General features: G+C 47.2%; 1 protein-coding gene across 5 annotated transcripts in view; it reads right to left on the bottom strand.

Moving 5' to 3' along the window:
• Window positions 1-5,853: 5,853 nt before the first annotated feature.
• The window catches only part of EPB41L4B (erythrocyte membrane protein band 4.1 like 4B), a 176,723-nt gene continuing 155,422 nt past the window's right edge, over window positions 5,854-27,154 (bottom strand). For 4 of the 5 annotated variants that reach the window (XM_048511185.1, XM_048511186.1, XM_048511184.1 and 1 more), the window contains exons 23-25: window positions 20,783-20,851; window positions 14,677-14,834; window positions 5,854-7,324 (exon numbers count right to left, since the gene is read on the bottom strand). In XM_048511185.1, coding sequence (XP_048367142.1) covers window positions 7,255-7,324; window positions 14,677-14,834; window positions 20,783-20,851 — 297 coding nt within the window. In that variant the 3' untranslated portion in view covers window positions 5,854-7,254. The remainder of the gene's footprint in view (window positions 7,325-14,676; window positions 14,835-20,782; window positions 20,852-27,154) is intronic. The other variant, XM_048511188.1, reaches the window with a different exon arrangement.

Consider the following 27,154-nt stretch of genomic DNA (forward strand, 5'->3'; position numbering starts at 1 on the left):
TCCATGGAGTCATACAGCAAACAGTTATAAATGGTAGAAAATAAGAAACATCAGAGGAAAAAAGTCCAGCTATGATATGCTTCCTATTAAAAGCAAGCAGAAGGGCAGCGCGTTGCGAATTCTGCTGAACAGACCTGTGGATGCTGCCAAACCTGCTCTCAACTGAGCGATGGCAGATCCAGTTGTGAAATGGGAAATTTTAGCCAATAACAAAAATCCTGTGAGGCCCCCTCATTCAAAAAAGTCTCCCCAAAGGAAATGGTAGAAGCACTTTTCTCACAAAAAGAGGCCCAGGCGTGGACTCCCCGGCTTCCTGAGCACATTTTCACTCAAGTCTCACTGGGACAGATCCTACAAACAGCAGTTGCCCCCCCCCCCCGTGTGGGTCTTCCCTCCCCCCCTCTCACAACAGCCTCCTGCAATTCCTGACAAGCAGATGCTCCAAGTCATGGCCTCCCTGTTGAAACGAGGGGGCAGAAGAAACTGCTGTGAAAATAGGAAGCCCAGATAGAGCCTCTTGCATCGGTACGTGAACATGTGAAGCTGCCTTCGACTGAATCAGACCCTTGGTCCTCCAATGTCTAGGGAAGGTCCTCCAACCCTTGAGGAGATAGAAAAAGTGCAAAGAAGGGCAACAAGGATGATGAGGGACTGGAGCACCTTCCCTATGAGGAGAGGTTGCAGCGTTTGAGACTCTTTAGTTTGGAGAGGAGACGGCTGAGGGGGGATATGATTGAAGTCTATACAATTATGCATGGGTAGAAAATGTTGACAGAGAGAAATTGTTCTCTCTTTCTCACAATACTAGAACCAAGGGGCATGCATTGAAAATGCTGGGGGGAAGGATTAGGACTAATAAAAGGAAACACTTCTTCACGCAACGTGTGATTGGTGTTTGGAATATGCTGCCACAGGAGGTGGTGATGGCCACTCACCTGGATAGCTTTAAAAGGGGCTTGGACAGATTTATGGAGGAGAAGTCGATCTATGCCTACCAATCTTGATCCTCTTTGATCTGAGATTGCAAATGCCTTAACAGACCAGGTGCTCGGGAGCAACAGCCGCAGAAGGCCATTGCTTCCACATCCTGCACGTGAGCTCCCAAAGGCACCTGGTGGGCCACTGCGAGTAGCTGAGAGCTGGACTAGATGGACTCTGGTCTGATCCAGCTGGCTTGTTCTTATGTTCTTATGTTCTTAATGTCAGTATTGTCTGCTCAGGCTGGCAGCCGCTCTCCAGTGCCTCTGGCTGATGTTTTTCGCATCGCCTTCTGCCCTGGACTTTCTGCATGCCAGATACTCCACCACTGAGCCCAGCTGCTCCTCCCCACAGAAACTCCAGTGGCAGAAGAACAAGTAAAAATGACGTTGGCCAATTCCTCCTCGCCAGAGCAGCCCACCCCATGCATGTCCCTGGGTGATTTGTCCCTGAGCCTCCCATGACTCTGAGCATCTTCCTTTCAGAGGTCTCGTGACGCTGTTGGGAGAGAAGGGGAGGTGGGAAAGGTCCGAGAGGGCACATGGAGCTTGTAGGAGGCCACCCATTCCGTCCAGGGCAAACTGATTTGACCAATAGTCTGCTCTTCCACATGAGCCAGTCCAGTTTGGCCCATTACTCTTTCACTAATGCTAGAGAGTCACCCTTCGGAATGCTAGAGAGTCACCCTGAGCAGCAACTGAATAACTGGCAGGCATCTGATCGGGCATTTGGTCAGTGTGTTCCTGCCTGAACTCCCATCTGTCAAAATAACTAAGACAACATGCAACAGGAAACCCGTTTTGACAAGGAGGCTTCCCAACCACAGGATTGCTAGAAGACAGGTCATCAAGAGCACATTGGATCAGAGCACATTTAACAGCAAGGCATACATTATCAAAACTCGAGTTCTTGCCATTTCAGACCGAAAAAGTTGTTATCTACAAAGTCACAGTGCTTCGGTTGAAAGTTCAATGCTTAGCATTTGCCAGAAAAGCTGTTCCTAATATGCCGTTGCTTCAGTCTCAGCACATTCGCCCCACACAGTTGGGAAGCCGTCATCTCTAGATATTGAAAGGGTTTAAGTATCTAGAACAGACCTGGGTATTATACGGCCCGTGGGCCACATCCGGCCCGCCCGATGACCCTGACTGGCCCCCCTGCCTTGCTGGGGAGCGAGGCGCCTTTGAAGGTTGCCTTGGCTGCCTGCTTCTGTGGGGCTTTCAAAAGCGCCTCGCTCCCCTGCCTTTGGCCCGGCCCTCCACAATATTTTCTGTTTCTTATGCGGCCCCATGGAAAAAATAATTGCCCACCCCTGATCTAGAAGGAAGTTCAAGAACTTTATATTCTAGTCGAACAGAACAAGGGACAGGGAAACTGTTCTATTGAGTCCCTTTCAACAAGTGAGCCTTGAAGCTATTTCTCAACACAGCTAGTGGCTATTTTAACAAAAGCTGATCGGAAATAAATGATGGGTTCCTACTCTTGGGATTCCAGAAGCATCTCTCTGAAACGGTTAGGTGGACATTCCAGACCTTCCAGAGTTGAGTCAGAGGCCTGCAAGCCAAATCTCCATTCTGGGATGCTCACCACTCGGAGGTCACCAAACAACCATTTAGAAAGATGTCCTTCATGGTTTTGTTATTCTTTTCCTGTGTTTGTGATAGTTGTAATCCTGATCTTGCATCCTGACATAACACTTGCCTCAGTATGCCTTTTTGTTCCTCAGCTCATACTTCCTGAATGCTTGTGTTTAGATCACAGGTGTCAAACTCACGGCCCTCCAGATGTTCATGAACTACAATTCCCATCAGTCCTTGCCAGTATAGTCAATGCTCTTGTTGGGAGGGGCTGATGGGAATTGTAGTTCATGAACATCTGGAGGGCCGCGAGTTTGACACCCCTGGTTTAGATGGTAGGTAGATGTGCTTAGGATCTTCTCCGAATTGGTATTGGCTTCCTGTTTGCAAACGAATTCCAAGGCACAAACCAACACTTGCAAATAGGAAGCTAAAGCCAGTGAGGGTAAGGCCCTGGGCACGTCTACTTGGAAGTCAGTCCCACTTCTTACTGATTACTTCTCAGGAAGTTAGCTCAGGAATGTCGCTTTGCTTTAGTGGCTGTTGACTCACCTCGAGCAGCTTCTCTCTTTGACCAGTTTAGGGACCAGGGATCTATGCAGGGGCGTAACGAGGCAGCCCTGGGAAAACTGTAGCCCTGGGCAAAACCTGAGTTGGATGCCCCCCCCCCCCCATGGGCGGCCACTCCACCATGACCACAATTTTTTTTTGCACCAGGACATTGGTGCCTGCAGGGAGTGCATTTTTAGACATATCAGCACCAACATTTCAGCATATCATCAGGGGACTGTCCTTATGCTACTCCCCAAGTTTGGTGAGGTTTGGTTCAAGGAGTCCAAAGTTATGGACTCCCAAAGGGGGTGCCCCATCCCCCATTGTTTCCAATGGGAGCTAATAGGAGATGGGGGCTACAGTTTTGAGGGTCCATAACTTTGCCCCCCCCAGAACCAAACTGCACCAAGCTTTGGGGGTGCCATCATCTCTAGATGATACCCTGAAATTTTGGTGCCGATACATCCAAAAATGCACCCCCTGCAGGAACATCCTAGAAATTTGCCCAAGAATCTTTGTTCTTCATTGAGTTTTCTGCATTGCTGTCAATGGGGGTTGCAGGCTGTGGGGGGCACATTTCTGAAGGCACAGTCTCAAAACTTTCAGGGTCTCATCAGAAGACTGCCCTAATGATACCCCCCAGGCTTGGTTCAGGGGGGCCAAAGTTATGGACCCTCAAAACTGTAGCCCCCATCTCCTATTAGCTCCCATTGGAAACAATGGGGGATAGGAGCACCCCCTTTGGGAGTCCATAACTTTGGACTCCCTGAACCAAACCTCACCAAACTTGGGGGGTAGCACAAGGACAGTCTCCTGATGATACGCTGAAATTTTGGTGCCGCTAGCCTAAAAACTGCGCCCCCTGCAGGCCAAAAATGGAAAACCACTAAAATACCCAAAAACGAACTCAGCATTTTGATGCCCCCCACAAGGTGATGCCCTGGGCAGCTGCCCACCTTGCCCAATGGGCATTACGCCAGTGGATCTATGGTGAAAAAGGAGCTGTACACCCAAGGGGAGAAATTTCAACCCCGCTTTAGTTTAAATCAACCTTTGCGTGCCTGAAAAAGTAAGGGAGGGAATTAATAGAAAAAAGAGATTATAATTTACTTAAAAGTCTCTTTCTTTTTTGATTTCTTAAAAGGAGGACTGTATGACCGTATATTTAAAAACCCTGTTGGCTTGAAACCATAGAACACACCAAAAGCAAAATCCAGCCAGCTAAAGCACATAGATTTCCACTGGCAATCAGTGTGGTAGAAAATGCTCAATTTTCACTTGACTGGGCCTCCCATACACACGTCTAATTCACCTGATTGCAATCATATATGTGATCATTTAAAGAAGTGGCAAAGCCTGTTTAACATTATTTAGCCAGGTAGAAACTGGGGAGAGCTTCCTTCTCTTTCTGTCAGAAACAGGGTGAGACTCTCAGAAGGCTTCTGCCACTTCGAGCAATTTTTAATTTTAACAAAGCTGAGACAAAGTATTGTATACAAGCAAGGCAAAAATACAGTTTATCTTTGTGGTCTTTGTGCAATCTCATGAATGGGGGCGGCTGGCACAGAAGCGACTTCTGAAAATGTTAGGCCTAAAATTGGCCCTTCCTCAAAAGAACGCATCCATAAAGAAAAAGAAGAAGAAGAGTTTGGATTTATATCCCCCCTTTCTCTCCTGCAGGAGACTCAAAGGGGCTCACAATCTCCTTGCCCTTCCCCCCTCACAACAAACACCCTGTGAGGTGGGTGGGGCTGAGAGAGCTCCGAGAAGCTGTGACTAGCCCAAGGTCACCCAGCTGGCATGTGTGGGAGTGCACAGGCTAATCTGAATTCCCCAGATAAGCCTCCACAGCTCAGGCGGCAGAGCTGGGAATCAAACCCGGTTCCTCCAGATTAGGTACGCGAGCTCTTAACCCCCTACGCCACTGCTGCTCCTAAAGCTGCCAGCTTCTTGCCAATTCCTTAGTAAAAGGCGAAAGATTCATATGATCTGAAGAGAACCTGGATTTTTGTTGCGTAAAATCCAGAGATTGGGGTGGAGATTGGAAAAGGTGGGGTTTGGGAAGGAACTCATTAGGGTATAATACAGAGTTGCCAACCTGCAGGTGGTGGCTGGAGATGTCCCAAAATTACAACTAATCTCCAGGTGACAGATCAGTTCACCTGAAGAAAATGGTTGTTTCAAAAAGTGGAATCTATGGTATTGTATCCTATTGAAGTCCCTCCCCTCCCCAAACTCAGGCTGCACCCCCAAAATCTCCAGGTATTTCCCAACATGGAGTTGGCAACCCAGCAAAATAGCAAAACTTGCTCCAGTGGAACCGATCTCTGTTGCCTGGAGATTTTCCGTCCCACCTGAGAGCTGGCCACTCTAGGCACCAAGCGTCTATGTCTGCTCTGAGGAGAGAGGTAAGCTTTGTTATGAAAGTACTGTCAGTCACCGCATACAATTTGGAAGACAAAACTTGTCAACAAACCTTACTTCAGTTTGTTACAGTCTCCAAACCCACTCCTTCTTACACAGGTGCTTAACTTTCAATCATCTGAGATATTAAGGTCAGGTTTCTAATAGGAATACTTACATATTAAAAGTAAATGTGCAACTTTAGGCTTTATTGGAGTGCTGAAGTAGGGAAAATAACTAGCAAATCAATGAATATGTATTTTTTTAAAATAGCAATATAAAACAGTGATCAGGGTTTCTTGAGTTGTGCATTTCCTCCTTGTGTCTTAACAGAAACTAGCAATTTTACAAAAAGGACAGCCTTTAATTTTTTTTATAGAGACTAACAGTCCTGGGGTAAGATGTAATCATGATTTCCACCACCCCGCACCCCACAAAAACAATTCTTTAACAAACAGCAGTAGCTCGGTACAATTTTCAGTTCTACAAAAACGATGTTTGTATATGTTGCTATCAAAATATCTTGCGTAACATATATCTCTGTGCAGTTATTAACATATGTACAAAACAGTATTTCTGAGTAGAAATCAATATATATATATCCCTTGGAGGTCTTTTCCGTCAGATTTATGAAAACCTCACCTCAGCTTCATTTTTGTATTTGTATAAAATCCTGCATATTTGGGAGAAGCAAAGAGCAGAAGGAATCCCAGGCTGGGGCTGCTGGGCTCCTCCTTGGGAGTGGGGAAGCAGGGGGAACAGATCCAGGAAACCTCTGGAGATTTGGGGGCGGAGCCTGTGGAGGGCAGGGACCTCAGTGGGGTATGATGTCATAGAGCCCACCCTCCAAAGCGGCCATTTGCTCCAGGGGAACCGACCTCTGCACTCTGGAGATGAGCTATAATTCCAAGGGGCCATCAGGTCAAACCTGAGGAGGGTGCCTCAGGCTGGGATCCTACGGGTTGCATCCAGACTGAATTTTCTGCTAGCAAAAGTCACTTCCATCAGCAACACAGAGCACTCCTGCCTCCCCCAACCACTGTAGCTTGTTGATCTCCCCAAAAGTTGTTCTTGCGGGACAGGAGGAGAAAGGTGGAATTGGCAGAAATGACACCTCCTCTTCTGGTAGAGGAAAATGTAATCTGGATCCATCCCGTTGCAGCCCAGGCAAAGGACGTGAGCTAGTCCACTGAAATGGCTGCCCCTTTGTTTCTTTGAAGAGCCAGCCCCTGGGGCAGGGGGAGCCAACCTATGGTGCTCCAGATGTTCATGGACTACATTTCCCATCAACCTCTGCCAGCATGGCCAATTGACCATGCTGGCAGGGGTTGATGGAAATTGTAGTCCATGAACATCTGGAGCACCGTAGGCTGGCCACCCCTACCCTAGGGCACATCACAAACCGTTCTTGGAATTGCCCTAAGCTTTGAAAGCAGTTTGCCATGCAGCATGGAGTGGAAGAGGGGCCGTTGCCATGTGGGGGCGAAATCTCATCTAGACCCATGAGACTAATTCTACGGTTCTTTGGACCTTGGTCACAATATCAAATATACAAAGGAAGTCCTCCAAGTTTGTAAATCCCAGATTTAATGTTATCCATCTGTGATGTCTCCAGAAAGATTGGAACGTATCACATTATAATGGTAAATTATGTTGTGTACACAGAAGTAAAGGAATGTAAACAGACAGAAGGCACCGGAAAGGCCCTGATCCATTCTCCGCTTGAGATGGGAAGTTAGAATTCTCATAATTCTGTCATCAACAGTCTTTTCATCATCTTTTCTCGCTCAAGTTCACGCCTCAGAGTCTCAGCGCTGTGGGATTAATGAACACACATGCAATGATGAGAACGTGTGATACTCTGCTGCTAAAATAGTTAAGAGGAATAAAACTAGCTAACATTTTGAATTCCATTTAAAAGATCATACCCAACCCACTCCACTCGAAATCATGGCTCCAAGCAAAGAAACATGCACACATGTGCGTGAACACACACGCAAGCGCACACAGAGAAAATGGAAACCCACACATTATGGAAAAATAAATATATTTTTCGGTAAGATGGCCAAGGGAACCACCAAGACACCAACCTGGGTTAGTTAGCAGCACAATGCTTTGGGACTATTTCAGAATTCTATTTTCCTTAGACTTAACTCTGCGTTTTGCGTTTGATTCATTGGGAGACAAAATAGGATTGAGTGGAAGAGAATAACATTCTTAGCATGGCTGACTGCTTGAAAGTCCCCTGTGTTTTGGATGCAATCTAAACATTTTTGGGAATGGATGTTTTTATACTAAGGCCCCTTCCGCACACACAAAATAATGCGTTTTCAAACCTGTAATGTATTGTATTGATTGTGAGGTACTGTATTGTTTTAAGAGTCTGCAGCTGTTGCACTGGAATTGGTAATCAGTAGGTGTGTTATATTGAGCACAGCTGCAGAGTGATTTTAGGCTATGTGTGAGTAGCAGCTTTGAAATAAAGCACCATGTTTTGTTCCTCCGACTCCTGATTCTTTGAGACACATAACATATTGGCGACGAGGATAAACTTATGACGAGTCTAGCAAGTTTTTGTGAAGCAAGGACTGTGAGTAAATTATGGCTTTTCAAGGGCAGCTGGAACAGTTTAATTTGGAGTTTCCTTTGAAGTGGCAGAGTTATGAGGCCCGATTGGAATTTTATCTTCTGGCAAATGGCATAACAGACCCAGAAAGGAAAAGAGCCGTGGTTTTGGAGCCTCTGGTATGGTGAAGGGGTGTTTGACCTACGCTTCAGCATTGATAGCCAAGAGAGACTTCTATCAGCAGTAAACACCGCTTTGTAGAGATACCTGACTCGCATTAAGGAAACCATTTCATTCCCCAACTTGCGGGCCCAGAAATAGCTAGACGGAGTGCTTTTTTATAAACGCATTGATCAGGAGGGACTCGAAAGCATTGCAGATTAGTGTTGCAGTCTTAATGGGCGGTTGGCACAACAATGTAATTTCTCCAATTTGGAAGAAATGTTAAAGGGGATCGTCTGGTCTGTGGCCTGAGAGAGGCACCATTGGCAAAAGTTGCTGCTGGCAAAGAACAGACTCTAGACTTTTCTACAAACGGACATACCAAGAAGCCTTGAATTTTGAGACTTGCTGCAGCCTCTACTCGGGAGGTGCTGGCTGCCAGGAGCCCACACAGAGATTGCGTGTGTAAACAGCTGGCAGTGGGACTGTAGACCCGGGTAATGGTGAAATTCAGAGGACTGCAGCATGGTGCAATGAAGATGGGAAGACATTCACCACAAACAGAGGGGGAGGATGTTAACAGAGAAATGTATGAGTTGTGGTGGAGGCCCCATGAGAGAGAAAGGTGTAAATTTTAAAGAGGCACAATGTTTCTGTTGTAAACGTTGGGGCATATTGAGGAAGAGTGTGCAGAGAAAAAAGGCATCAGGGACCAAGAAGACATGTTCCCGGCTCATCTAAGTTAGCTACACCTCTGTGGATGCACCTTGCTTGTCCCCATGTAGCTGGCTTGACTCGGCCAACCCCCACTGAATGAGCAGTGTGATATGGGTGTTTACGCGAGCTGATGTAATTAACCACGTGCAACCCGAAAGATCCAAGCGTAAGTTAGCCGGTGACTGTGAAGATCCGTTCAGGATGTCCCTTGTGTGATGGAAGTGGATTCTGGGTCAGCATTCTCCATCGCTTCATGGAGACACTTCTATAAAAAAACATTTTGCCCACAGGATGATTTGGGACATTCAATCTTGGGTGTGACTCTCACTTCACTTACGGATTATCAAAGCGGACATAGAGTACCTGTGGTTGGCATGTGTAATGTCCATGTGAAATATCATATGTTTGCATGGATGTTTAGAAATTGTTAATAGTGGAAGGAAGGCCATGGACGAGCCTGTTGGGGATTGGACTGGTTTGGGAGGGTTGGGAATTGTAATTACTGGAATTCATGAGGTTAGCAAGTTGACATGGGAGGTGCTAGTGGGAGAATTTAAGAGTGTGTTTGCTGGGAGGGACTGGGGCAGTATAAGGGTCCACCTATATCATTGCATCTTCGATCCTTTTAGTACCCCCAATACGCCTAAAAAATCACGGCGTATTCCATTTTGCTTTGGCTCCTAAAGTGCGATGCAAGAACTAGATCGGTTATTGGAACAGGGAATATTGGAGCCCAGTGGTAAATGCAAAATGGGAAAACTCCAATTGCTTGACCCCTGTGAAGGCCAATGGGGATGTGCGATCGTTGTTGCTGATTATAAGTGCACACAATTAACAAGGCATTGCAGAAACATCCGCCGCACTCCAGTGCCAGTTGGTCAGCCAGTTGTTAGCTTGAAAACATTGGCAGGGGGAAAGCGTTTGCAAAATTAGATCTAAGCGTAGGCATACCAACAGCTGGAAGTGGATGATGCCACTGCAGAAGCTCCAGAGCGATAGTGGACTCACAGGGGGGGCATTCAGAGTAAAGCGGCTGCAATGGTGCTGGAGTGAGCGTAGGCTCCTGGGATATTCCAGAGCTTGATGGAAGAAAATATTAAGAAACTTTGCCACGAGTCATACCCATATTTTGATTGGTTGCAAACTGAGAGGAGGAACTTCGATGACACGTGGGTAACGGAAAGTACTGCAGTGCTTCTCAGATGTAGGGGTTATTGCGCTGTTAAAATGCGTGTTTGGGAGTAAGCTAAAGTAGAAGTTTTTTAGGATACAATGTGAGTAGATGCAAGGGAATCCACCCGACATCCCAGCAAAGCGTGAGGGCCATCCAGTGATGCCCTCCCAGCACCACAGCGTCAAAGCAAGAGTTACAGGCATTTTGGGATTGCTAAATTTTTACCATTCATTCTTAGAGCATAAGGTCATTAGGTGGCGTGAGGGCCTACTGCACCGCTTATGCCAGATGAAACGGGCAGGTGTGGCCAGTGCGGACAAGTCAGCATGAGAAGGCATTCGAGATCGTCAAACGCATTGTTTGTGTCATCAGAAAGTGTATTGGTTCATTTTGGATGAGAGGGAAGCCATTAATTTTGACGTTGTGATGCCTCCCCGTGATGGAGTTGGAGCAGTGTTGAGCCATCGAATTGGAGGATATGCGGAAGCTCCAATTAGGCGTTATTATCTCTAGGACGTTGTCTACAACGGAGCTTGAAATTACGCCAAGAAATTGATAAGGAGGCATTAGTAATAGTGGCTGGGGTTAAGAAGTTTCATGATTACGTGTATGGGCGCACCATTTATGATGTGTTAGCAGACCATAAGCCGCTGTTGGGATTATTTTCCTCAGATTTTCGCCAGACACCACAGATATTGTCCCTGTGGAGATGCCAAGTGCGGTGGGCAATGTTCCTGAATGCATATGATTATGGTCTCTTGCAGCACCAGTCGGGGAAAAGAAAATCTGGTCATGTAGATGCGCTGGAGTCGCTTGCACAGTACAAAGGGAGGAGGAAGATCATTCCCCACTTTTGGAGGTTTTGATGTTTGGAATTGTTATCAGAGCCTCCCAGGTGCAAGCGCCGCAGAAATAGCAGAAAGGTCAGCCTAAGGACCCAGTGCTTGCCCGAAGTTTTGAAATTGGAGGCATGGAAGGGTTGGCCATTGGGTAAGTTAGAGGGAAAAATTCAGACCATCTACTGGAATGAGGCAGCCACGAGATATCTGGTCTCACAAGGGGTGCTTACTGGGGGGAAATAGAGTAGTGACCCCCGCCGCTTTAAGGATTAGGGTGCTGGAAGAGGAGGCCTTTGCCATTGTAGGGCACCCTCGAATAGTGAGAATGAAGGCATTGGCCCTCCGTATGTTATGTGTGGTGGCCAAAGATGGATAGTGGGAAAATAGGAAGAATGGGTGGCCAGGTGCAGGGGAAAGTGTCAGATAACAGCGATCTGCTCCCACCCTCAGGCCCTCTACCTCATCAAATGGGAGTCCACAAAAGACCGTGGTCAAGGGTACATATTGATTTTGCATGTGGTATCTTTCCAAGGCCAGGTGCTTTCTCAATCGTAGTGGACTCCATATATTCCAAATGGCTAGAAGTAGTGCCAGTAATGTCAATGACATCACAAACAGTTATTAGGAGCTAATTCGCGTAAGTTATTTTGCAACCCCATGGCCTCTCCCGGATACCGGAGTGGTGAATATCGGATAATGGGACAGCGTTTGTATCCAAAGCGAGTTTAGAAAGTATTCCTGGCCAATGGTGTTATTCGCCAGGTTACCTCGGCCCACTTCATCCGGGCTCTGAATGGGCAGTGCAGAAAAGGATGAGTGCTGCATACAACAGAATGGCGATGCATTGCAGCGAATAGTAGAGGGGGATTGGCACCGTCGGTTAGGCCCGAATTTTTGGTTAACACAGCACATAACACCGTGCACAGCCACCGGGAGGAGTCCTGCGGAGTTGCTAATGAATCGAAAACCTTTACAAGCGTTGCTGGACCGAATGCATCCCCGATTCTAAAGTTTGATGATCGTCCACGGAAAGAAGATCAGGTGCTAGAAAGCACCTCGGGACATTTGATAGGGATGGATACGGTGTATGTCCGAGAATTATGGAGCAGGGTCCATGTTGGAGTCCCAGCAGTTGTGAGGCAGCCGACAGGAGCCCCTTTTTGTCTTATAGGGTGGAAACTCCAAAGAGGGGCGGGTGATCCGCAGACAAGCTGCTCACGTAAGGAAGAGAGTGCCAGGTACAACAGTAGATCAGGAAACCCCAGGTCCCTCGAGATCTAGAGGCGTTAAGCAGGGGGGCAGGATGGAGCCGCAGGGATGGAGGAAGCTAGCGTAACTAAAGTCCAATTGTCCCACAGAGGAACCTGGGGCGTTAAGGCGCACAGATGGAGATGCAGGATAGCGGAAACAGCAAAGCGGGATCCAATTGTTTCGCAGAACCAGGAACAAACACAGAACTCCTAGGAGCTAGAAGCGGGGAAGCTGAGACGATCTCAGCGAAAGAGAATCCCACCCAGATTGGCTTACAGCCAGAGTTAGGGAAGAGGAAGTGCTTAAATGTATTGTATTGATTGTAGCCGAGGTACTGTATTGTTTTGGAAGAGTCTGCAGCTGCTTCGCACTGGAAACCTGCGTAATCAGTAGGTGTGTTATATTGAGCACAGCTGCAGAGTGATTTTAGGCTATGTGTGAGTAGCAGCTTTGAAATAAAGCACCATGTTTTGTTCCTCCGACTCCTGATTCTTTGAGACATAACAAAACCACTTTCACAACTGTTTGCAAGTGAATTTTGCTGTTCCGCACAGCTTCAAAGAGCACTGAAAGCAGTTTGAAAGTGCATTATTTTGCATGTGCGGAAGGAGCCCAAGAAAGGTTAAAGGGCAGGGCAATGAAGATCTGGAAAGACATAGCTTTTTTAGCATAAGCAGATCCACTGAATGGAAGCAAACAAGATTTTCAGTGACATAGTACTGGGACACCAGCATCTTTCTTAGAGACCTTCAAGTATTTTTAGAGAGTGGGCAGGACTAAGAGGCCTTTTGCTCAGTGATGCTTCTGACTGGCCACTGGCTGTGCAGCTTTTAAAATAAGTTGCTTTGGCAGCTGCAGCCACAACAGCACAAGAATCTTCACTTTGTGACTGAAGGTAAACTGAGGCAACCATTTTGTAGCTGGCTGTACCTCCAACAGCAGCCATTTTATAACTGCCATTTTGTTATTGTGTCCACCATGACATGTCAGACTTCCAAAGGTCTGTAGTCCACAGACTCAAAAAGGTTGGGGACCCCAGATAAAGAAGTTCTCCCATGACTTTCATCTTCTAGTCAGCTACCCCTTCATTAAGGCAGGTGAGTTGTCAGAGGGTGATTCCGCACACGAGTAAAATAGGTTCGACCCAGTTCCCTGAGAAGGGTACTAACCTAGGTCGAAGCCATTGTTGTTCCCCACTGCAACTAGCTTGATCCCAGCTTGGAGGGCGGAATCCATCCTACACACACTGTGCCTCTTAGTCTGCTCCGTTCCAATTGGCGTACTGGTTCTACGGCCATGTTCGCGCCTATCCCAGCCACATCGCGCTATCAAAACTAATTGCCACAGGAATGGAGAGGGCCGTAAGGTGGCGTTTTACCATGCATTCCAGCATCAAATAGCTGTACAGACATGCCCGAAAACACTCAGCTGTGATTGGCTGAATGGGCGACTTCTGGCACCAGACATTCCGCACTTTACTGGAATCCAGCTGAGTTCGAGCGTGGTTCCCTGAAAAAGTAGTAGTTCCCAACTGGAGTCGGAAATTTGACCATTACACGGGGCGAAGCTGGTACAAAATCACATCGATCCCAGTGGTTGTGCGGAGCACTTAGGTCGAATGCAGCTCGAACTTAGGTCAATAACGCAAGTGCGGAATCGTCCAGAAGTATTAAACATAACCGAGCCATAACATTTTGAAGGAAAGGATAGGGTTGGAGACATCTGAAATTTTTGGTATTTTGGAAGCAAACCAATACATCCCTCTTAACTTCCCAATGCCCCCTATCCAGATCTCATATCATTGTCGTTGCTTCCAGAAGACCTACTAATCGAAAGTAAGACAGATAGGAATAGATTCATTGATCTATTGCATTAGTGGAATCATCTCCTTCTGGAAGAAGGAGGCTTTCCTTGGAAAAGCATCTTGTGTCAGTGTTAAGCTCCGTGCGCCAGAGGCAAGTGCCTCCACTGACAAAACAGAGGATTCAGCCCATCATATTTCTGAGGAAGTGGAAGAAGAAGAAGAAGAAGAAGAAGAAGAAGAAGAAGAAGAAAAAGGAAAAGGAAAAGAAGAAAAAGAAAAAGAAGAAAAAGAAGAAGAAAAAGAAGAAGAAAAAGAAGAGGAGGAGGAGGAGGAGTTTGGATTTATATCCCCCCTTTCTCTCCTGTAGGAGACTCAAAAAGGTTTACAATCTCCTTGCCCTTCCCCGTTCCCCCCTCACAACAAACACCCTGTGAGGTAGGTGGGGCTGACAGAGCTCTGAAAAGCTGTGACTAGCCCAAGGTCACCCAGCTGGCGTGTGTTGGAGTGCACAGGCTAATCTGAACTCCCCAGATAAGCCTCCACAGCTCAGGCGGCAGAGCAGGGAATCAAACCCGGTTCCTCCAGATAAGAGTGCACCTGCTCTTAGCCACTACGCCACTGCTGCTCCTACACACAATAGTTACACACAGTACCTGTCTGCTAGTGAAATGGGTTTGTGTGATGAATAGATCGTCTGCACAGTTGGTTCTGGAATGGTCTCTACCAGAGACCTTGGCGCAAGTGCTGGCGATAACATCTTTGGAGATGACTGTACCATACAGCATTGTAGTTTACTGTCCAGAAAGTCCGCCTAAAATGAAAATAAGAGAGACTTGATAAATTGCTGCTGCTTCTTTCTCTTTGCCACATTCTACATTCACATTCCTTATCAGCAAAGTTCTTCCTAAACAAGGGGAATTTACAAGATGCTGAAAAAGAGAGTCATAATAACTACAGAGGAGAGGGAAAGGCACATATTTAAGCAAAGAGCTCTCAGTATCATATCTTTGTGAGAAAATAACTGAATTTTATTATTGTAACTTCTAGAAAGTCTTGCGTATACACTTTCAAGGGTTCTTTTAAGCTCTCCGAATAATTATTCATAAAATGCAACCTTTTTTTAAAAAAATGAGAGACAGTCTTTGGTGATTTCCTCACTGGTGAATAATCCTGGGAGAGCCACCGGAAATATCCAGGTCCCCTCGAGATCTCCTCACAGACGAACTGTGGAACACAGATCAGTCCCATTTCTGGCGCTCCCCCCCACCCTTATCACGGGATTTTCCTCGACCTGCTTGTATATGCACCTTTTTGAAAAAACACCCCAATGGGAGCTAATAGGAGATGGGGGCTACACATTTGAAGGTCCATAACTTTGGCCCCCATGAACCAAACTTCACCAAACCTGGGTGGTATCATCAGGAGGATCTCCTAAAGATACTCTGAAATTTTGGTGCTGCTAGCTTAACAATTGCACCCCTGACAGCAGGCACCCCCCCCCCCCCAAGGGGCAGGCCTAGACATCTTCACTGGAAACATGCTACAGTGAGGATGTTGGAACCTGGATGAAAAGGTGCCGATTCTTTTGAAACTTGGTTGCATCTAGATTAAATTGTCAGTGGGAATTCGGCCTTTGAGACAACTCTACCTAGATGGACCACTTGAGTTCTAAGAAGTGGCGGGTAATCACTGGGAGGAATATGCTCTATCAAAATGCAGAACTTGAAAAAGCAGAGAAAAATCTAGGCTCATTCCGCACACGCAGAATAATGCACTTTCAAACTGCTTTCAGTGCTCTTTGAAGCTGTGCGGAATAGCAAAATCCACTTGCAAACAGTTGTGAAAGTGGTTTGAAAACACATTATTTTGCGTGTGCGGAAGGGGCCCTAGAGTCTTTGCTCAAATTCAAGAATGACTGTCGTGTGAGTGTCTTGGAATTATGGCCCCTTCCGCACACGCAAAATAATGCGTTTTCAAACCACTTTCACAACTGTTTGCAAGTGGATGTTGCCGTTCCGCACAGCCTCAAAGAGCATTGAAAGCAGTTTGAAAGTGCATTACTCTGCATGTGCGGAATGAGCCCTAGCTTGGTGGGCACTGGAGTTTGCAGCCCAGCAGCTATTCTGTGGCAGCACCATTTGAAGGAACCAGTGCCTGGGCTGGAGAGAGGTCCCCCCTTGCCACCAGTGGGGGATGAGGGGAAGGTGTACCAGATCCAAGTTGGGAAACCTTGGGACGTTTAGGGATGGAGCCGGGGGAAGACAGAGACCTCAGCGGGGTGCAATGCTAAAGAGTCCTTCCTCCAAAGCAGCCATGTTCTCCAGGGGAACCAACCTCTCTCGTCTGGAAATGAACTGCAATTCCAGCGGATCTCCAGTCCTACGTGGAGGGAGGGAGATCAGGGGAGCTGCTCACACGTTCAGTGCAGTTCAAGAAAAAAAAAAGGACATATGTGAAGTGTCCTCATCATTGGCACACTTTTGCGCAAGTGTGGCTAAGGGACAAGTGTGGTGTTAGCTCTGCCTGCTTTGGAGATATTCAGGTGGGGTCTCCACCAAATCCAGGGTCTCCTCTCTTCATTTGTGGTGTCAAAGGCTCATTCCGCACATGCAGAATAATGCACTTTCAAACTGCTTTCAGTGCTCTTTGAAGCTGTGCGGAATAGCAAAATCCACTGTTTTGCAAACAGTTGTGAAAGTGGTTTGAAAATGCATTATTTTGCATGTGCGGAAGGGGCCAAAGTGTCTCAAATGTTCAGGTCTGCCAGCATCAAAGGAGAGGGCAATCTATTTGATGATACTCTGCTTCCGACCAGAAAATTGAGACGATTCTGACATACAGGCCTATTGTTGTGAAAAAATACGGTCTCCCAGTGTAGTTTTGCAAGTTCTTGAGCTGACCAGAATTATCAGTAACTGCTATATAGGCCCCCCTTTCCGGCAGATTGTAAGTGAGCTCTAATCTTAGATCGACTTTTGAGTCCCACTCCAAGTCCCTCCAGACTTTAGACGTAGCATCAGACTTCATGGGGTCTGATTCCCCCCGGACTCCTACCCCCCCCCCTTCCTCGCCATTACTGGAATTTCCTTGAGCTCTCGGACTGGGGGGTCGAGGCTCTAACCCTCTGGCTGGACTTCGGGTTGCGCTCTGAGCTCGAAGCCCCGCATCTGGAGTGCGGAATCTCCGTCGACTCGACTCTGCCAGCCAGCCAATCACAGCTCAGTATTTTGCCCATGCGCAGAACAGGAGACTCGTGGCAGCATGAGAAGCTTTGGGCATGCGCAGAAAGGGAGACTCGTCCCAATCAGAACGCAGTGCGGGGAGGTGGTCCCGCCCTCTGAGCTCGGCTCCGGAGACACAAGTCAGCTGCTGTGCGGAGGAACAGGAGGACTCGAGTTGAGGTACGATTCCGCCGACATGAGTCGAACCTGAGTCGTCTCGTGTGTCCGGAAGGGGCCATAGAATCATGTCAGCCATCTGTGACACTGTAGCACTGACCATTGTGAAGGTGTTATGTAACACTTAAAAGATAGTTTCAGTGGTTACCCATGTTGGTCTGGAGAACAACAGCCCAGTAGTACCTCAGAGACCAAAAAGATTTCTGAGGTGCCTTGACTCTTGAAGACTTATACCCCCAAAATCTTGTTGGTCTCTAAGTTGCTAGTGGACTCACGACCAGCTAGAATGCTTAGAGCAGGGGTATCAAACATCGCCCCATGGAACAAATCTGGCCCCTTGTGGGGGCTTATTAGGCCAGCGAGCCAGCTGAGGGAACTCCCCCATGCTCCCAGTCTGACCTGACGAGGCCACAGGAGGAAGGAAGGGTTGTCTCAGCTGGTTCGTGGGCCTGATAAGCCTCCTAAAGGCAGCCACCCAGCCCGCTATGGACTCATCAGTCCAGGCCTGCCCCCCAGTGCAGAGGCATATCGGGGGGAAAGGGCGTTCAGGGACAACAGATGCTTCGGGTGCCCCCTGCCCTCAGGGGCGGGGCTCGGGGTAGAGGTGGCTCGGACAGGCACTGCAGCGGCAGGCCAGCTCCTGCTGCCGCAGAGCCCTTCCAAACTGCCTTCCTGTCTCTCTGCAGGCCACTTCCTGCCCTTCCCAGGGCCTGGGGAGGGCAGAAGTCAGCCTGCAGGGAGACGGGGGGCAGGGCGCCATGGCGAATGGCCCAGGAGCCAGCCTGCCACTGCGGTGCCCGTCCAAGCCGCCCCACCCCCAAGCCCCACCCCTGAGGGCCTGGGGAGGGAAGGAGGCAGCTCTGACGGGCGGCGTGGCTCGTCTTTAGGCACCTCCCCTGTGCCAACCCAACTCTTCCGAGCTGGGTCAGCACGGGGGAAGAGGGGATGGGAGTGATTTTGTGCCCCACACTGGTGCGCCTGGGGTTATTTGACCCCCCCGTCCCTGTGGGCGGGACCCCCCCCCCTGCCCCAGTGCTGTTCTGGGGTCAGTTGAGGCAGCACCCATCTCCAGAGCCTGGCCCATCCAAATCACATTTATGTTATATCTGACCCTCATAACAAATGAGTTCAACACCTCCGCTTGGAGTGTTGGGCCCACTTTCAAATTTGTGTCACTTCCAGTCCACGTTTTGCTCTCTGCCTGACCAGTTCCACAGGTGTGGTGTGAAAATAAACCGGAGGGGCAGAACCACACCCACTGCTTTGGGTTCTTGGAAGGAAGGGCAGGATGAACACATAGTAAGTAATAAATATTGTTTTCCCATTTATAACCTCTTTTTTAAAAAAATTCTAACTCAAACGTGTACAAAGAAGCACAACATAAAGTCGGTTTTCCCACATGGAGAGAAAAGTACATTTGCTCAATACAAATGGCAGGATTGCAGAAGCAAAACAAAGAGCCACAAAAGCATACGGGCTTTCCTGCACAAGCTACAAAATACGACACTTCAAATTCAAACAGACAAGCGTTGAAAGGGTACACAGATATTTGCAACCACATGAGACTGAGGATGACAGCAAAATATTCCGTTTGTGGCGACGGACGCCCGTCCCAGGACAAATGACAGGTGTGAGATATTTTGCAGGGATCCTAAAGTGCTGTTAAATGTAGGACGGTTGGCATGGCAACACAGAACCAAAGGACAATGTGGTTGAAATACTGGGCTTCATATATGCGCAGAGCTCTCGGCCTTCATATATGAGTGTATCGTATACAGTAAGTTACGTTTACTGTGATAGGTGACATAAACGAGCGTTAAACCAAAATGGGGTGGGAACATTTTATGGACATTCGCTTCCCCACAAAACACTGTATGCAAGGGTTGGGAGAAAGGAGGATGTGTCCCTATTGCCAAGGAAGCTGGACTAGTGGGCCGGTGCTTGGATATTGCCAGGCCCACGACTTTGCTGCATTCTCATTTTCCTCCATGGCAAGTTCCTGTTTTTCAGTGTTTCTCCTTTTCCTGTCCTGCAGGAGTTCTGCTTCCTCCAGTGGTCGATGCGAGATCACAGAGGTTTTTGTGGGGCATAAAAACCTACATTTAAAATTTGCAGGGACATCAATCTATGTCCATGGTGGCGAACCTGTGGCACTCCAGATGTTATGGACTACAATTCCCATCAGCCACTGCGAGCACTGGCCAATTGTAGGGGCTGATGGGAGTTGTAGTCCATAACATCTGGAGTGCCAAAGTTTCGCCACCATGGATCTATGTGATATTAAATTGATTACTAGAGGGAGAAAAGCAGACAGGAACTTACAACCCGGGACAACGATAATGCAGAAAAGCTCACAGTTGAGTAATTGGGGCCCAATGAAACCTTGGATGCACAACTGGATGTGTGACCTCACTGAAAATAACGCCCCACTGAAAACAATTCAGCATAGGCAGGCATCATATACAATATTAGGAAAACCCACCACAACCAAACAGCGTTGGGTTTCCCCCCATGCATCAGGCTAGGGCCAGGGTGGCGAACCTTTGGCACTCCAGATGTTATGGACTACAATTCCCATCAGCCAATTGGACTACAATTCCCATCAGCCAATTGGCCATGCTGGCAAGGGCTGATGGGAATTGTAGTCCATAACATCTGGAGTGCCAAAGGTTCGCCACCACTGGGCTAGGGGAAGGGTATTACTGGGGGACAGCAGATGTGCTGCCCAGGGCCGGATCCATCCCCTATGCTGCGCCTCTGCTTCCTTCAGCCAGCATACCAATAAACAGGCTGTGGCCAAATTTTATTCCACGCAAGGTGGTTGTCTGTGTTGTCTTTCCACACCCTTGAGCTCATTCACCCCTCCTCAAGTGGCCAAAGCAGAGCCCTGCAGAGCGCAAGGTCGCCCCCTCTGGATTTCAGAGGAATAACAATAACATAGCAATTTGCTTTAATAAAAAACCCAGGAATCTTGCAGCTCAGTCTGCCCACAAGTTAAACCAGCTTCCGCTACAAATGCATGAATGAAGAGATTTAGGTATGTTGCTTTATTAACAAACTGTCCAGCTCTAATGGTCACGCCCACAATATCGTCTGCTTCTTCCATCTGCTCTAAAACAGTCTGTCTTGAAGAATCTCTGGCCCGTATAGAGGAGAAATACCGTGCGGCATATTTAACTTGTGGTTGAATTTTACCTGTCGTTCCTTTTAATAATCTGGTTTTCAGACTGGGCTTGAGTTGAAGAGTGTCTTTATTGAGATGGGTGAATGGACATCCTTTTTTTGTTTTGTTTTTAAATAAATTGGGTTTCCAAGTGTTGTGTGAAATGCAGTTTTTTTCCCAGTTGCATTTTCTACTTACAGGAAACTGTGGTAGTGTTGGAAAAGGATCGAAAAAAGGATTAGATGTAGCAGCAGGAAATGTCTTTATCTTTAAAGAAGATAAAGAAAAAGATGTTACTTTCAGAGCATACACACACGGGGAGGTGGGGGTGGGGGAATAATATGAAGCAAAAGCACAGCAAACTCCAGAATCATGTACGGCCACAGCGGAATGGTTTCACGGCACAGATTAATACACCCCGACACACAGGCAGAAGCTCATGATGAAAATCCAGGGTTAACAGCAGGAACAATTGCATTGCATTCATTTGTGCAATCTATCAGCCCTTGAAGTCAATAGTGAACCAATCGGATAGTGCATAAATCAACAACAGTCCGTCGAAGGCGATTCTCCAGCCTGCTTTGACCAAGATCTGTGCCGAAAGTGTTATTATCGGATCACATTATCTAAGAGAAACATCTGCTAAACCAGTCAAACATTATCATCAATCTCTGGATTCACTTGTCTGAGTTAGCAAGAAATAGCACAGAAGGGATGGCAGAAATCCTCAAGGAGAAGCAGCCCCTGGTGGTCAGCACACTCAAGTGCAGCAGGAAGCTGCTAGATCCAATCTCCACGGGAAATCTAGGGATCTATCTAGACCAGGGGTAGGGAACCTGCGGCTCTCCAGATGTTCAGGAACTACAATTCCCATCAGCCCCTACCAGCATGGCCAATTGGCCATGCTGACAGAGGCTGATGGGAATTGTAGTTCCTGAACATCTGGAGAGCCGCAGGTTCCCTACCCCTGATCTAGACTCACCCAGGGAGATCATGCATGGGACCTGAGCTAAGCGAGAGCAGGGGCATAGGATAGGACATGTTTTTTGCATATCTTTCGAGGGTCAGCATGGTGTAGTCGTTAAGGACCCTAATCAGGAGAAATGGGTTTGACTCCCCACTCCTCCATATGAGTGGCAGACTCTTACCTGGTGAACTGGATTTGTTTCCCTGATCCTCCACATGAAGTCTGCTGGGTGACCTTGGGTTAATCACAGTTCTCTTTGAACTCTCTCAGCCCCACCAGTCTCACAAAAAATGTGGGGGATAAAAGGGAAGGATTCCGGGCTGTCTGGCCGTGTTCTAGCAGCATTCCTCTCCTGACGTTTCGCCTGCATCTGTGGCTGGCATCTTCAGAGGATCAGCCACAGATGCCAGCCACAGATGCAGGCGAAACGTCAGGAGAGAATGCTGCTAGAACACGGCCATACAGCCCGGAAACCACACAGCACCCAAGTGATTCCGGCCGTGAAAGCCTTCGACAAAAGGGAAGGAGTTTGTAAGCTGCTTTGAGACTCCTTAAAGGTTGAGAAAGCAGGATATAAAAGCCAACTCTTCTTCTCTGGTCCAATAAAAAGATTCCAGAATGTATTTAAGGACCAATTTAACTTTTCTAACACTTGAGTGCTCTCAGGATCCCCAATGTGAAAGACACTTAAATTGCCCCAAGTTCCCCCAAAATTACAGATATGAACCACACTATGGAACTGAATGGGACAAGTCAGAAAATCAAAAATTATTCATGCAAATGCTTGCTGGAACAGGTCATCTGGAGCCGTCATGAATAAGTTTAAAGCTGTAGTAGTTTTCTTGCCAGATACTTAGGAAACCCGAAATTCTTGTTTACAGGCTGAGAGCTTAAAATGAAGCTGTCAAGCACAAACCCTGTATATTTCGACTTCAAAAGAATTTCTACTGAACTACCATTGCTCCAATAATGAAATATGTGAGTACCTCAAACACACACACACACACCTTGCCTTGCCTTGCGCTATGCCTTGCCTTACGCTACACACACACACACACACACACACACAGAGAGAGAGAGAGAGAGAGAGAGAGGTGGTCTGTATTCATTTCAATGGAGTGGCATACCAAATCGGAGCAGCAGTGGCGCAGGAGGTTAAGAGCTCGTGTATCTAATCTGGAGGAACAGGGTTTGATTCCCAGCTCTGCCGCCTGAGCTGTGGAGGCTTCTCTGGGGAATTCAGATTAGCCTGTGCACTCCCACACACGCCAGCTGGGTGACCTGGGGCTAGTCACAGCTTCTCGGAGCTCTCTCAGCCCCACCTACCTCACAGGGTGTTTGTTGTGAGGGGAAGAACAAGGAGATTGTCAGCCCCTTTGAGTCTCCTGCAGGAGAGAAAGGGGGGATATAAATCCAAACTCTTCTTCTTCTTCTTCTTCTTCTTCTTCTTCTTCTTCTTCTTCTTCTTCTTCTTCTTCTTCTTCTTCTTCTTCTTCTTCTTCTTCTTCTTCTTCTTCTTCTTCTTCTTCTTCTTCTTCTTAAGCAGCAGTAGGCAGTGGTTAAGTGTCAGACCTCGGGTCCGGAAACAACGGAAACTGTAGATTTGTTCTAATGCCTTTATTTCAGAGCATAGGGCAGGGGTCCCCAAACTACGGCCCGGGGGCCAAATGTGGCCCCCTGAAGGCATTTATCCGGCCCCTTCCAGGGCTTACATGGCGTGACAATGGCTCCATTCTCATGTGCAGGTGGGGGGCTCGAGGGAGAGGAGGAACCCGGCCCCAGCGGCTGTTGATTGCAGTTACATGATGGCACCCCCCAAATCTCCATGAAATTCTTCTTGGACCCAGAGTTGGAAACCTTACTTACGTGGCAACGCCTGCTCCAGCCCTTCCCCTCTCAGCTTCTCCATGTACCCGTTGCTCTCAGGCTTTCTGTTCCTAGCACTCCTCCCATTGGCATCAGCCAGGCTGTGGCAAATCACTGGCCCCAATGCTAGGGAGGAAAAAAAGACCAGGAAGATACCTGACCACTGGGTTAGATGGAATGCTTCATTAAGAGAAAGTTCTGCTTTTACAGGGGAGAGGGTATTCCACAGCCTCCCCAACAATATTTGGAGCCCACCCTGTACTTGACATACTTTGGTCACTGTTCTAAAAATAGACCATGACAGAAAGGCTGAAAGGTGAAATCAAACATTTTACAATCATTTGTGCATCGGAATTTGTTCATAGTTTTTTTTAGTCCGGCCCTCCAACAGTCTGAGGGACAGTGAACTGGCCCCCTGTTTAAAAAGTTTGGGGACCCCTGGCATAGGGTAACATTGCCAAGGAGAAATCTGGCGATTCCCGCTCAAGCCCACCAACTATATCCTGTTGCCCCTTCCCACCGAGCCAAACGGCTCCTGCAATCCCCACTACAAACTACAAAGCATTTTCTACAAAGCATTGCAAACCTGGGACCAGTTCACACTTTCCTGTGATAAGATCTGTGTCTGGGATGCCCTGGGGTGGCGAGGGGAGGACACCAGACCTCTGCCCAGTATCAAGAAATGGTAAACCGCCACCCCCTGCTCTGCCTGCCATCAGTCACTGACTGGCTCAGTCCTGACATTAAGAGCAGGTGCATTCTAATCTGGAGGAACCGGGTTTGATTCCCCGCTCTGCCACTTGAGCTGTGGAAGCTTATCTGGGGAATCCAGACTAGTTTGTGCACTCCAATACACGCCAGCTGGGTGACCTTGAGCTAGTCACAGTTCTTTGGAGCTCTATAAGACCCACACACTTCACAGGGTGTTTGCTGGGGGTGGGGGAAGGGAAAGGAGCTTGTAAGCCCCTCTGAGTCTCCTTACAGGAGAGAAAGGAGGGGTATAAATCCAACTCTTCTGCTTCTTCTGCTTCTGCTTCTTCTTTTGCTTCTTCTGCTTCAAGACAAATCTTATTTTAGCGTGGAATCTTTTGATTCATTTGGCGTACCCCCAATAATGTTTACTGGCTCTCTTTCCTTGTTCTGGCATCATTTATTCATGTGTTTGTATCAAATTATTTTTAATTTTTAAATGTTGTTTCTGTGCGCTGCCATGGGAACCCGGATCAGGTATCTAAAGCTTGAATTTGTTACCATACACACTAAACGAAGAAACTCTTTTTGTATGTAGTTACAGTTCATTTGTTTCAGATTGTTCAGAAGTTCAAGCAGAATGGTAAACCATGTCTACAGACATAACTACCCGCACGTATGTGGAGAGAGCTTTTTTCCATCCCCTCAGTGTGAAGGGTTAGCTTAACTGCCCTAGCTGCCGCAGATAGAATGTTCACTCCTGAAAAAATATATATATATATTTAAAACTAGCAGGGCACCCGTGCTTCGCTACGCATGCTTCATCACAGGCTCTCTATGAATTTTGGGGTGACATGCAGCATATTTCCTCACAGCCTGTCTATGGACTGATGGGTTTGTTTTCGCATATTTTGCAGCAGCTTCTTGTAGTTGTCTTTTTCTACTACAATGTGTTATTGGTCTCTTTCACCTGGTGGGCTCCAAAAGACGTCATGTGGAAGCAGCCGTTGTAATCTGTTTTGATAGTATTTGTTAACGTGAGGGTGGGTGGAGGAGTACTTTTTCACAGCCTGTCTGTTAACTTCGGGGTGACATTTAGCGTACTTCTTTGCAGCCTGTTGTTGAAGCTGGCTCTGTTTAACTGTCACCCTTAGAATGTTCGTGCAGCATGTCTGTGGACTGAGGGGCTGGTTTGCCCTTAGAATGTTCGCGTGGATGGCCAGAGATGAGCAGTTAAAACAATACATAGGTAATAAATCGAGTAAAACTGAAGATTTTGAAAAATCCTTTCTTAGTGAGCACCCAAACCACACAATGAACCAGTGTGCCAAATTTCAACTTTGTAGGTTCGGTGGTTTTTGAGTTCTTTTGATGAGTCAGTCAGTGGTATTTCGCGTTTATAGATATAGATAAATAACTTTAGTATCTGCAAACTGGACTGAAGTAAACAGGGAAAGTCTTTGCAGATGGAAGGGCGTATTCCACATTCATCCAAACTTCTGTCTCCAAAACAGACTTCTAGATTCAGTTGGAGGCGGGACCCCCAGCTGACACTTAGATGAGCTACTTCTACAGAATGGGATTAAGCTGATCAAATGAAGTTATTTAAGTAGTGCAGTAATAAGATTAGGGGAGATTAGTCCAAAGACTGATTTAAGCAGTTTAGTCAATCTTCTGCAATACCTGTTATGTGGCAGAAGTATTTACTGCTGTCCCAGGCAAGGCAACCAATAATTCTCTGCAGCATAACACACACACACACACACCCAATAATATATTCATACTGCTATGAGCTTCCCAAAGGACTATTTAAAAGCCCTATCCGGGTACAGCACTTTGTAGCCTGCTAAGCTAAAAACATCAATTCCTTTAAGGCATATTTTAAAATATTATCAGCGCCTGTATCTGAATTACTTCTTGGACAAATTCAGATGACCTACAACACAGGTGTCAAACTCGCGGCCCTCCAGATGTTATGGACTACGGTTCCCATCATCCCTTGCCAGCATCATGCTGGCAGGGGATGATGGGAACTGTAGTCCATAACATCTGGAGGGCCACGAGTTTGACACCTATGACCTACAATATTTTCAGTTTCCGTTTGCCAAATTATATTGACATCCTAAACTCTTTCGTACTTCCTAATTTTAGTCATCTGTCCGATTGTTAATCTGTCAAACAAACTCAGAAATCAACTGGCTCTCCAGTCAAGTTTCCATGGTGACCTGATCCCATCCTCGCCCAAGCCACCAGGTCCGCCATCTCAGAGTTAAAAAAGGAACTGATGCAAGTGAGGGGCTGACGGGGAATCATAGAAAAGAGGGGCATTTTGGAATCACACCCCTGCAAACTCTGTCTGCAGGCTTCTGAGATCTATCGTGGGGCTGAGCAGGCCCATTTCTTCTTCCCCACCTTTATCCTGTGATTGACTCTCAGTTGCTCTTCTTATTGTGGCTCTCTAAGCAGGCTCTGCTTGTCAGACTGGCTGGCACCTGGGGGCTTTCTGCTTTTGGTAGATTCGCAAAGCCAAATAGTTATGCATACCTGACAGTTTCTCCAGTGCACAGTTTGCCTTGATTTGACAGGTTTGTAGTTTTGTTTTTTGCAATTCATATGTGCTACCTATCTTATTATTTGATTATGTGAACACCTCCTGAGAACGAGTATAGTATAATGGTTAAGAATATTGGAGTAGTATCAGAGAGACTGGGTTCGAATCCCCTCTTGTGTCATGGAAGCTCACTGGAGAGCCAGCGTAGTGGGGCGATTAAGAGCAGCAGACTCTAAACTGGTTTGATTCCCTACTCCTCGGCATGAGCGGTGGGCTCTAATGTGGAGAACCAGGTTTGTTTCCTAGCTCCTCCAAATGAAGCCTCCTGGGCACAGAAATTGTCTTGAGTGCTAGGAGACTGCCTTCCACGTAAGGAGCTGGCTTTCATGTAGTCACCATTTGATCCATATTTAAACAGATTCTGGGAAAAGTTGCAGCTAGAAAGGACTCTCCTGTTCCTTCGCTCTCCTTCAGAGAGAATACTGAAGGCAACACA

This window comes from Sphaerodactylus townsendi, linkage group LG11 (assembly GCF_021028975.2).
Source record: "Sphaerodactylus townsendi isolate TG3544 linkage group LG11, MPM_Stown_v2.3, whole genome shotgun sequence".
NCBI lineage: Eukaryota > Metazoa > Chordata > Lepidosauria > Squamata > Sphaerodactylidae > Sphaerodactylus > Sphaerodactylus townsendi.